The 13,159-nt window shown below is 43.0% G+C and overlaps 1 protein-coding gene across 3 annotated transcripts in view; it reads left to right on the forward strand.

Moving 5' to 3' along the window:
• Positions 1-13,159, forward strand: part of gabbr2 (gamma-aminobutyric acid (GABA) B receptor, 2) — a 150,770-nt gene that overhangs the window by 26,560 nt on the left and 111,051 nt on the right. The window contains exon 1 of one of the 3 annotated variants that reach the window (XM_068575081.1): positions 102-514. The exons of the other annotated variants lie outside the window; for them this stretch is intronic. Coding sequence (XP_068431182.1) covers positions 500-514 — 15 coding nt within the window. The 5' untranslated portion in view covers positions 102-499. Of the gene's footprint in view, positions 1-101; positions 515-13,159 lie in introns of those variants that run through there. 3 annotated transcript variants of the gene reach the window in all.

Here is a 13,159-nt window from a genome sequence, read left to right on the forward strand (position 1 = left end):
TGTTTAAAAATATATTAAACTTCTGCAACCATGGAGACAATAGCGTTCAGAGATTTTGCTTCTATTCCTCTCCCTCTAACCATCGTCAGCGTCTTCTTTCTCTCTCACACATACACACTCGAACAAACATGCAAACACGAAGAAGCAGCAACGCATCAGAGCACGCCATGTCAGACAAAAACGAATACACACACACATTTTTGGCGATGGACCAGTCCAAATCCGCAAAGATCCTCACGTGAAAACCTTTCCACCGAACACCGGTTATGTGCAGTTAACCCCTTCAACAGGTTCTCTGTTGCCATGGCAACGTGCTGTAGGCTGACCGAGCGGCGTGTGAGTGAAAGACCTATTTCCTTGGCGACCAGTGGAGACATTGCAGAAACATCAAATGCTTTGCGTGTGCAAGTGCAGAAAGCGGAGGAGCTGATGTGTGTTTATGTGAGATGTCAAGATCTCCGCAGACGCCACCCAACTTTGTATCTCATCATTCCCACCAATGATGAAACGGACTGTAAGTAAGGGGCGGGATTGCTTCTCCATGATTGACATGACTCCTTGTTCCGTGACAGTAATTGACTCACACACACACGCGCGCGCACTCACATTCACTCAAACACAGTCAGAGTTCACTGACTGCAGCCCTCATTATCCACCCGTGGTTTGTGGCTGTGTGCAGGAATGTGGAGACATGAAAAGAGAACAGTCTCATGCTCATTCTGCATCTCCGTGGATGAGCTGATGCGAGGAGAGTCAGAGGAAGAGAGAGAGAGCGAGTCATGAGCCAGTTCCCTCTGCATTCTTCTCTCTCATGAATCTGCCCACGCGCTGCCTTCCACCCACATCATCGCAGAAGCGATGGAACTTTTCTACCTCCTTTCTTGCTCGCTTTCTCACTCTGTTCTTTTCTGCCTCCTATTCACACGTCCTCTCCGTTTGTGTATCTGTCACGCTTCCTTCCGCTCGTTGTGTGTCTCTCTTTTGCGCACTCTTCATTTGTCATTGCTGAACTTTACCTTCCGTTTCCTGCCATTTTCTGCTTTATTTCTGTCCCTCCATGCCATCTTGTGCTGTTTTCGCTGACAGATCTGTTTCTCTGTTAGTGTGTGTGTGTGTGTGTGTGTGTGTGTGTGTGTGTGTGTGTGTGTGTGTGTGTGTGTCAGCCTGCCATGTACCCCCAATACAGCTACGCTCTGGAGACCGCATATAAGGTTTAAGAGTTTCACTGTCATTGGAACGTTGTCAAAGAGTACTGCTTGATCTTTCTTTAATCAGCTCTCGGTAAATTAGATTTAAGTTTAGAAGGAAAGATGAAGCAGGAGATTTAATAATTGTGTTGCGATTGTGCCAGTAGAAGAAGACAGCGATACAATTAGATCAGATCTCAAATAGGAGTGTTTTGTCTATCTCGCCCGAATTCTTGTCTACCTTAGAAATATTCCTCAAGCTTCGATACAATAGAAAGCCTGTATTATTTAACAGATCCATTCCACCAGTACAGCATCATCTCATTAGAGGCAGGTGAATGAGGGGAGCAGTTTTATCCGATCACAGCCAGTGGAGGTGCCTCATCAAAGGCCTTCTGGCCTGGCCTGCTCCCCTGGGGCATTGCCATCCTCCAGGAGACACATCAAACACATGAAAGAAGAACCTCCAGAGTCACACTCCTTTGCCTCGATCACAGCAGTCCAAATTTATCATCATCCCTGACTGGCAGTTATTTCCTATGATGCTCGGTGCTGAAGCTTACTGAAAATGCCACAGATTCTTTTTGTTTTTGTTTTGTGTGATCTGCTTTTCAAGCTTCTTAGGATTAAAGAAAACATATCTAAATGTGGGAATGGCTTTAGTTTTTAAATGTGATCGCATCAGTAGGACTTAATTCTCCCCAGCAGCCTTTGCCTTTACCTTATTTGAATCAAAAGTACCGAAGCTTCATTTTAAACACGCAGAAAATTCATCTACTATGCTGCATCACATTCCACCATGTTCTCACGTACAGTGGGCTTTCCCGCTGCCGGCTGTAGCGGACAGTATTCACAAGGAGGGGGGCATAGATGCAGCCATCTTGGAGGCAGTGGTGCATGCCAATGTATGCCCTATGAGTTCACAGAGGAAGTAGTTCATCTTCCTCCACTGTTATTTTATTCATTACTGCCTGTCGGAGGGGGGAACAGACACACACTCAGGCTGAATAGCGTGTCGGTGAGCATGCACACAGGCGATGAGGTGGGCGGGAAGCACACACCTTTTTATGTGACGTTCTTTTTCTTATCTTCTTTTTCCTTATTTTTATGTTCATTATCGTCTCATAATGGTTATTTTTGTTTATCTACTTTTCAAACCCACTATTTAAAAGGCATGTCATTTAGGTGCATTACAACTGCCTGAGGCTTTTAAACACATCTTCAGATAGTAGCTGTGAAGGCTTTTGAGGATTAATTGGAGATATAAGAACCCCGGCTGCCTGCGGTGGTACGCGTTGGCTTTGTATTTGTCTTTAGTTTTGTCAATTTGAGATGAACTGCTTTGGCCTGCTTGTGGTTGGGGCAATTAGGAGCGAACCCATAGGCAGTCGCTGTTGAGGATTTCCGGATTTCTCACTTGAGTAAATCGTAATACATATCAAATACTTACGTATACACAAACTGAATTACCCAGAAAAAGGAAGCACGCACTAAGGGGCATCAGAGCACTGTACTCAGGCCCTGAAGGTGCAGTTATTTCAATGTTGCTTCTTCGTTTTGTATGACACATTGCGTGTGAGAGGCTGTTGGGTCGCAGGGAAAAAAAGAGCTATTGGGCATTGTAGAGTCAAGAGAGAAGGTAAGGAGGAGAAAGAGTGTGGTGTGCTGTAACGGCCTGATAGCCCAAGCTTACCCAAGCTCAACAACACTCATTAAGCTCAGCTGCCTGTGCCGTAAAAGTTTGGGAGATTCAAACTGAAGAAGACTCCTATCCTTACCCTGCAGGCCAAACAACCTCTGAATTAGATAATATCGCCCTGGCTTCTTCCTGAGATGGAAATACGTTTTGATGTGTCTTCACTGTGGTCTGGCTCGGGGAGGCATACAACTGGTCTGTGGTCATTGTTCAGGGTGATGCTGTGCACTGTACTGGGCTGGAAGTCAGACAAAATGTTCGCCTTTTTCTGTTTAGGGAAATGGTTTAGATAAAGCTACTTGATCCCGGTCATCTGATACCACTCTGAGGCAACGGTAGTCTGTGAGCATGTTTTGCAACCCCTCTGAGAAGCCTCTTCAAAATGAAGACAAATCAGGGAGTTTCCTGGTATTGAATTATTGACATCATAGTATCTCATTATACAACTTCATATGTTCTTTTAAGTTTCTACCAGCAATCAAACACAGATGTCATTTATAGACGGGGCTGATTGATTATTGGAAAAATAATATTATCAAGATTAGTTGGGCCAATATTGAGATAATTATTCAACATCATTTTTATTATTATACTCATTGACATTGTGCGTTTAGAATAGTGCCAACATCGTCACACTCAGGACAGTTTGTCCCTGTTGACGGGGAGCGGGGATCCCCATCGCTCACCACTCAGGGGATCACGTCGGGGCGAGGTCCGTGCGAGGGGTGTAAAGCGCCACCATCATCTCGGGCCTAAAGCTGTCATGTGCTGCTACAGGGATTCAGTCTCTGTTGATGTGTTTGTACATAGTCTCACCATTTATTAAAAGTTTTCACATATCTTTAGCTGAATAATTGTTTAAAATCGTCTCCCTGTCAAAGAGATGTGTGTGAAGTTCTCACCTCCTGGTAATGATTCCTCGAGACTTACACTTTAAAATACAGTACCAATGGTATGGTTGTATGGGATGCATCCATTTCAGGATATGCACAGCAGAATCATTTGAAAAGGAGGCTGAGTATTTTTGCAGTGGACTGTGACATTAGTGTGTTATGACGTTCTTCACAGAGGCCACCGTGCTTAGCCGTCAGGGACCATGTGCATGTGCTTACTGTCCATCAGTGACACATCAGGGCAGAATATAAGTTTCCTGCTTCCTTGCTTCCCCTCACATATACACACACCAGCAACAATTTTTATTTCTCCCCAACATACAGTCTGGCAGAAGGTGGCTAACGCTAGTTGATTTATTTATGAGATGGGGCCACTGGCTGTAGGCCTGTCTTTAAGGATAGCCTCTGATAGTCTATTCTTATTGACAGCGTTTGTGGTCTTCATTAATATTACATTTTGCCAGCCTGACAGATAAGCATTCCCATGAGGATTGTATCAAAATAAAGTTTTCTACTTCACCAAAACATCCTCAGTATTTTCATCCAAACTTTGACAGGTGATTGTTTCTGCTGAAACTGTTTGTGGCACATTTGAGATTTTCTCAAGTGAAAAACAGTATTTTTAAAAGGCTAAACTAATCATTGTCTGGAGAGAGGTTTGCAATTTGTTTGAGCGCATGAATCAGGGCAAAATTGGTTCGGTGAGTATTTACCTGTAGCGTAGTGGTAGCCTTGATTTACTCAGTTTTGTTTTAATAGAGGCCGGGCAAAACATACATATCGTGCTCAAGTGACAAGAGATATGAGTCTCTTCTACTGCTGGATCTGTTGCAGCATCACAACAATCAATAACGAACATCAGATAATAAATCATACCGCAGGAAATTAGAACTGCTTTGGGGTAAAGAGTCTGACATTTCAGATACCAAACGTTAAAGAGAAATATAAATAGACTGGATCAATCGATTGGCATGTATTTGCTGCGAGTTTGCAGATTCTTTTATGTGGCTTTCTTACGTGTAATTTAGATTGGGTACTTTGCTCTCTTTTAAATTATTTAGGCACACACACAGGAGCCCTGTGATAGGTGATGCAGTCACGGAGAGTCACTGGTGATGACTGTCACTTGAGGTCCCATGGGCTCCTCAGTGGTCAGAGATTGGGATGTAACAGAGGAAGACTATTATTGTGATGTACTCAATTATTCATCTCTAGATGAACTCAATACCCTGAGTGAGAAAGAGAACTTTGAGTTGACATAAAGCATAGCTCTCGCTTGCACAGGCACAGGTGAAACGTCTGTCCATATTGAAATTCTCTGTCCTAAATCAAAAGAGCTATGAAGCTTCAGAGCGTTCACTGGCAACACAGCAGCAATTCAAACAATGTAGTTTTAATATCTTGGATGCAGGATAATGAAGACATCTTATTTTTTGGTACATTACTTTTGGAGTCTGCAACAGGTTAAAAAAAAAATATTCCGCACTACAGCTCATACAAAGGACCCTCTGAATATATGACATAACGCTGTGTAAAAGTACCACGATTACTCCTCCATTGTCCATAGGCATGCCACTGCTTATCTCATCTTAATGTTCACTTTGTTCCTCCTGCATTCAACTCATCGGACACTAGAGTGTATCTTTGGAGCATCCCAAAACCAGCTGAGCTTTGCTGGTGGAAACCAAAACGTGCAGCTCTTATTTATTTAAACAAAACTTGAGCATATCTGCGTATTCCATACACCTTGCCCCCACCATCAACACCTATTCACTCAGTGGATCGCTGTATTATAACCTCATGAACAATCCCAAAAATATGAGGAGCAGTCATGAATGTAACTGCCACAGACGGCATTTTTATTCCATGTTGGGTTTACATACCAGCAGAACCACCTTTGATGGGATTAGAATCACTAAAGATGTGCTTTAGCCGGCCTGGGAAGCTGCTAGCAGGGAGAATGTGCAGGGATTTATGCATTTTTGATGCAGCGTGGGGAGGAGTGGAACTCTAAAAAGGCTGTATGACCTACTTAGAAAGACGTGGAATTCAGACGACTCATGCCACAAAAAGAGAAATATTTCCCTCCCTGTATGTGTGTCAGAGAAAACGTGTGCTCATTAACATGTTCCTTTCTGCCGGCTGGCGTTTGCGTGCGTGTGTGCGAGCGACAATGACACAGACGCGCACAGATGCGGTAAATTCATCAGTGTTTCTTCTTCTTTTCTCTCTTTCTCTTTAGTTTGCATTAGTGTGTGTGTGTCCTGCTCCATGGGCTGCATCTTATTTTAAGCCTTTCATTCTGTTTTATTTAAAAGCCTCTGTAATAAGGAGCCTTCTGACATCCTGCAACACTTCTGCCAACTCGCCACTGAGATGGCATCTGGCTGGCTGCACACACACACACACACACACACACACACACACACACACACACACACACACACACACACACACACACACACGCACACGCGCACAGACACACCAATCACACTTTTAACCACACAACCATGGACTAACCACGGCTTGTCCCTCTGCCCACATCTAAGGGAAAAATGCAATTTTCTTTGCGACATGGCCTTGTACACAAATTAATTCTCCTTTGCAGTCCAGACCCTTCTCTCCCACCTTCCTCCATCACCTCCCCTCCCGTTTTCTTTCTTGGTAGCTATGGCAACACATTGTTGTATGTCAGCTTCTCAAACGAGAGGGTATTGTCCGACGGCTCCGGCTGTCACATTCCTGCTTTACTGTCGCCCTGTAGGGTGAAACAGAGAGGGAGAAAAACTTCTTATTGCTCCAATGTTTTTAAAGTCACCTCAATACAGGCCGGTCAATAGGAGCTTCATTAGAAATAACAAGCACTCGCAGTCAATGACCTCAACTCAAGTGCTTATTTGGCCCGGAAATGAGCTATTGTGAGACGAGAGTTGACCACCTGGTTGGATGCTGCTCGTGCGTGTCCATTTGTTTGGTTTGGTGATTGATGATTGTTTGTGGACACTGTTGGCATGGCCCCCAGCCCCCCGGCCGGGTTCAAGCTGCGCTGGTTGATGAATCCCGGGGTGCATGGTGCTCGTGTGTTTCTGCATGTGTTGTTGGCCGTGGACCTCTTAGTTGATGTGAAACCCTGCTGGCAGGAGTAATGACTGGACCGCTGAAAATATTTTTTTTGTTTTTTCAATCGGTGATCGTTACTGTGGCATTTTCCCTCATTTTGTTAGAAATAAATATCATCCATCCTGAAATGTACAAATGCCCTCCCTGTATCTTTTCATTTTACTTGGATGTCATTATCCATTTAACTTAGACAGCTACCGTGCAGTCCTCTGTGCTCTCTTGTCACTAACTATTTAATCAATTTTCAGCTCATGTTAATGATTGATAAGCACATTAGTTTGCCATGTTATGGCGGTCCACTTTTTAAAAGCTTCCTTTGAAATATATAGTTAGGTGATTAACTGAGAAACTAATTGGATTGAGCAGAAAACAGCAACAGTTAACATCCAGAGGAGATGTGTTAATGATGCAATGCTTACAGCCCTGACCCTTAATAACGGTAAACCTCCTGGAGGCAAGAGATGAGAGCAGAGAGGGATGAATGAGATGTGGAAAGTGTTAGGAGAGAAAGAGAAGCAGATGACAGAAATAAGAAGAGAGTGGCCAGTACCTACAGGACAGAGAGTGAAATGAATTAAGATGATGATTGGTGAAATAGAGAAATAAATGGTAGATAGAGAGAGAGTCAGGGAGGTTTAGAGATGGAAAGAGAAGTCCTAAATCCAAACGGAGACTAGGCCAGGATTCCTGGGAGGCGGCGTTCTGCTGTTACAAGATTGATGTGTGTGGACAGAAGAATCCTTAGGCTGCAAAGAGGGACAGCCTGAACTGTGCTCTGCTCTATCCCACTTAGTACACACAGACAAACACACATAAACAGACCTCCATGCACCCACTCACCCAATATGAGTGCCAGCTTTTTTTTTTATCCAGTCCCAACGTCCTCCATGCCTACACTTCCCAGACTCCGATCTGTCTTGTGTGAAATGAAGACAGGTGCCGCACTCCACTCTGCCTTGTCATGAAAGTTGTCAATAGATGGTCCTCTTAATCTAGAGAAGGATGAGTAATCCCCCAGTGTTTGTCCTTTCAGACATGACTAAATGTCATCAACAAAATTTGCCTTTTTACACTTTCTAAATGTCCATTATCAGATAACTAATAGAAGAAAGGACTACTGACAATGTCATCTGAACGCTCAAGCATAAACGTGACTTGAGTGCTGATTCCTGTTGGAAAAGTGCCCTCCCAAATCACAATGTCAAACTGGATCTAAAAAAAAAAACATGTGTATCATGTAGGAAATGAAAGAAAACATCACGCCAGATCGAATGACAGGTGAAGTCATCGCAAAGTGTGGAGCCTTCTCATTTAGTCCTATCATTTAACCATGACCATCATCCTCCTTCATCCTTCAGAGAATCGGCTCTACTGTAAATATCAAAGGCTGGTTTTTAGTCATGAGAGTACTACTTAACCTGTGAAAACAGCTGTATCATGTCTTCTGTGGCTCTGGAGGAGTTTGTCAAATCTGTAAAAATAACCCTGATAATATCAAAAGGGTTATCACGCGACCTGGGCTTAAAAAAACTACGAGGCTGGAGTTTAAAAAGACACGGATATATTTAATCACGCAAGGGAAGTTTAATAAATACACCATCAACATGCATCTTGGGAATTGTAGGATCCAGCTTTTTCGCAGCTTAACCTATACTCAAGATTAAAAGTTAAGATATTGAAGCAAAAATAGGGCATGCTGCATTGTTGATATTGAAGTAAAATATCAGGACTAATTAGTTGAGTAAGGTTTACAAAAATCAATGACTGTTTTTAGGAAGGTCATCCTTTTTAAAAACAATACATCTCCGTATTTTGTGTGAATTCAATATCAGTATTATTTTGACTTAAATTGATCTTGAATTTACAGTTACAGCACATTTGTTGATATAAAATGGTTTCACAGCAAAGTTGAAGTACATAGGGATGCAAATGCCCAAAACACAATTTACGTGGGTAGTTTTCCATTTTTTGTAAATATGCTAATTTGTTTTCTTGCTGTGAGTTAGAAGAAACGAGTGATTACACTTTCATATCTACTTAATAGAAGTTGACATCCAGCAGCTGTTAGCTTAGCATAATGCCCGGAAACGGGGCACAAGCTAGCCTGGACTAAAGGAAGTTACTGCACACCAAGCTCCTGCAATCATCATTCCACGCCACTCAGCTCAAGCTCTGTTGGGCCTCTGAGATGCTGCAGCCCACCACGGTCCAGTTTCTGTATGTTTCAACTATAATATAAAATGGTTCTTCCAGCTCTCGTTCATCCTAACCTACACATTGAGCGTGACTGTCACGCATTTCGGTCTTAAGTCACGCCCTCCCGCCACACATCGTATTTCTCACGCTGAAAAAACAACTCCAGGCTTTTTAATGTGCCGCAGCGCACAGACGTGACCTGGTCGCGCGCTGCCCTCACCATGGAGGAATCAAGCCCCTCCCCCCGTGAGGAGCCACTCATCAGCCAATCAAAAAAAAAGAAATGGGCTACAGCCAATCAGAAAAACATATCTTTTGCATGTGTTGTATCCGGGTAAGATGTAATGACAGGCGGGACTGGAGCCGTGCGGCGGCGCGTATTTGTCGTCGTCACCGTCGCTTCTCTCTCGCCTCTCACTACCTCCCCTCCCTCCCTCGTCGACGACGACGACGGCTCCAGTGGATATATGTCACGCTTGCCTGCCTTCAAAACTTGAGAGCCCTGCCTATATATGACTGATGGTCTCCACTCTTGCAGACTACTATGAGGTAAACAGACTGGAGAGAACTTATAAGAAGTGGAGTCAGGTACTTTTAATAGTGAAAAGCAAAGGTCAGTGATATCCATCAGGACTCATATAATAATGCAGGATGAGTTTTCATAAAGAGGGGGAAAAAGAGAGATCGAATGGATAGGGTTAAAAACTCTCTGACAGTTGTTGTCCATAAAGCTTTTATATCCATAATTGACAGGAAATATATGAGGGATTTTATGTGCTCTGGTATTATTTTATTGGATTATTGGCTGCTTCCATTGGGGAAAACTCAAACATAATCTTACAAGTATCTTGAAGCAATTTTTTTTTATGCCGAGTTCATTCTGGGTTGCGCTGTCAGCAATAAAACCGAAGGAAAAAAGCGTATGAGAAATGCTTCCAGTCAAACCATTGTGAATTTTGAAGCAGCAGAGATACCATGACTCCCCAAATCAAGAAGATTGAATTGCTATCATAATTTCTCTCTCTGCAGTAGCTGTGGCCATTTATATACCACCAAACTGATTCCAGCATACCACCATGCTCACAATGGCATCGCAAACCTGCTGATGTTTAGCGGTTCTGAGTATCATCCTCTTTACCTTGGTATAGCGTGCTAGCATACTGAGGCAGATCCCATTAGTTTTACAGTCATTTGGTCACAAATGCAGATATATATTTAACCTGATGGTCCAGCCATCTCAAAAGTTAATTGATCACCGGAGTAAAAATCTATTTATCCTCAGGGAGACATTAAAGTCTCAACAAGGTTTATGGCAATCAATCCAGTAGTTGATGGGACATTTCCAACATCAATCACAAACTGTGCTGAGGCAAAAGTCAGAGGCTCTCCAAAGTCATTAAGATTCATCATCTCATATATCTGCTCAAATTATGAGCTAGTTAGGATTTATTCAATCTGGCTTAAAGTGGTGGACCGACTGTACAACAGATACACATTTCTATCTACAGAGCAATGCTGCTCGCCTTGCAAAAAGCAGCCGCACCAATCAGAGCTCATGTCATCGTATGGCTGCAATCAACACGACAAAAGTTAACTACTTTTAGAAACTCCGGCTAGAGAGTTGAACATGACATTGACAGGATATAAATGATATCTCGGATAGTCACGCATCACAAAATGGCAACTTGTCGGCTTACTTCTAAAGGCAATCCATGCAAATCTTAAAAGGAAACCATTTGCCATACTAGAAAACTAGATTGATTACATCACTTCAGAGACATTCACTTCTCCTTTCTCCTTCTATCTGTCCACTGTGTCATCAGCGACTAGTTGGCTCCTTTCTATGGGATTACACTTTGGTCTGTCCCCGTCATGTTAGCGCAACATGTTCCAGCTGTTGTCAGGCCTTGTCAAAAGCACAACAACCTGTAATAGGCTTAACGCAGCGTCTGCTTCCTGCACAGCACAGATTGCTAATAAAGGTGCAACGTGTTCACTGTGATTTTAGTACCACTGGCCAATTTGAGCTTATCTCGGATTCGTGAGTGTGCCGATATGAGTGTATTTGTTTACGATTGTGTTTTGGCATTCATTTGCTGAAGCATGATGGTGTATCCAGTGTTTGTTTGAGAGTAACCATGATATGTGGGAGACTTGTGTGCGGAATAGAGACAAAGGGAAAAAGAGAGAGTCTTGTCACCACCGGAGAGGCTTCCAACGTGCCAATGTGGTTATCCTGGTGGCCATCTGAGCTCTTGAGAAGGTGAGGGATAGATTGAGTGCAACGACAAGAGCCAGACTGCAGGGAGAGAGGCAGGGATGGAGGGCAAACAGCCATCAACTTGAGCAACTCAGTCAGTCTGTTGCAGTGGATTTTAAAGGCCAGTTTCTCCCCAGACAAGTGGTGGGTTTACTCAATATTCTTTCTCTGTTGCATGCATGCAATGTGAAGAGAACAGATTTCAGAAAAAAAACAAAACTCCATCACTCCAACCTGCTCTCAATTTTACATCATCCATTCTCTCTCAATCAATGTGTACTCTCCTCGTATACTCCCGGGCCCGCTGTCTAAATGTTACCACAAAGAGCCTTGCTGCCTGCTTCCCTCTCTCCTCTTCTTCCTCCTTAACTCATCTCACTCTTTTTTCTCTTTTCAAAGTATCTCACTTAGAGCTTCTTTTTTGTAACGTTTTTTCTTTGAGTCTTTGAATTACCTGCCAGACATGTCTTCCTTGTTATTTAGAAAGAGAACAGGAAATTGGATGAATGTTACACCCCAATAAACCTCTCAATTGCCTCGGGCAGTGGTTCTCAAATGGGGGTACGTGTACCCCTGGGGGTACGCGAAGGCACTCCAGGTGGTATGTGATTTAAAAACAAATCTAATTAAAATTACCATCCATTAAAAAAATCCTTTTTAAATAGTTATGTAATACATTGTCAATAAAAAATGTATAAGTGTAATACATTGAATTGTATATCTGTCATATTAAATCAGACACTGATGCCAAAATGCTGTGTATTAAATTGTTTTGGTTAGGGGGTACTTCACAGCGGGTTCGTCACTGAAAAAAGGTTGAGAACCTATGATATAGGGCCTCACTGATGGGGCACAAATAGCTCTAGTGTCTTTAAGATCTTATCTTTGTAAGGACGTTAACAGTGGGGAGTGTTGACCTTAATTGAGGTGAATGACCTCAATGAACTCAAGGGGGTCTTTATTAAAAAAAAATGCTATTGATTTGGGATTGGGATAATCAGCTCCATTTACTATGGAACAGAGCAACTTTATCAAACTGTTGCAGACTGATCCTCGTACACAACAGCCTCCACTTGTACTTCTTTCTTCGACAGCAGTTGGCATTGATAGCCATGCCAGAGTTTAGTGGATTAGCAGGGTTTGTGCATGGGGAAATAGATAATCTCCTTTAGATCTGACCTATCGGCTGCACCCTGCTAACTCTATAGGGCTTTATAATGCCAAGCATATGTTTCAGCAAACGCTGGATTCAGCCAGGCTCTCGTTTTCTCTCCTGGCGGGAAGATGTGGATGCAATTCAATGAGGATTGCACACAGGAGGCAAACGTAGGCGGCAGACCAGCGTTTTGCATCTTCCGCACTGCTGCTGCATGGATGTTCAAAACATCAGACTATGATTTAAAAATATGTACGGCACGGGAACAGGATGGATGTTGGGGGTGTCAGCAGTGACAGTGCTGTATGTCTCTGTTGACAGTGCAAAGATGTAAATCACAGCATCGCAGTGGGTACAACTGACAGGGTTCACGCTGACAAATATTTGAAGCTCCTTTCATCTAATGTCCAAGTATTGCTGTATTTTATTATTTCGCGCTTCTATACCGTTATGAAAAAAAATATGGAGAGTTATGCATTATAGACAGCAAGTACAAGAAGGAGTCTTTTTCTCAATTCTCTCTCTGTGTGTGTGTGTGTGTGTGTGTGTGTGTGTGTGTGTGTGTGTGTGTGTGTGTGTGTGTGTGTGGTGTTCCGGGTTGTCATATGTCCCTCTTGCTTTGTTCAAGGTGTTTTATGGTTTCCAAGATAG

Source organism: Clinocottus analis, unplaced genomic scaffold, assembly GCF_023055335.1.
Source record: "Clinocottus analis isolate CAN_PGR_092001 unplaced genomic scaffold, fCliAna1.0.p SCAF_14, whole genome shotgun sequence".
In the NCBI taxonomy this organism is placed as follows: domain Eukaryota; kingdom Metazoa; phylum Chordata; class Actinopteri; order Perciformes; family Cottidae; genus Clinocottus; species Clinocottus analis.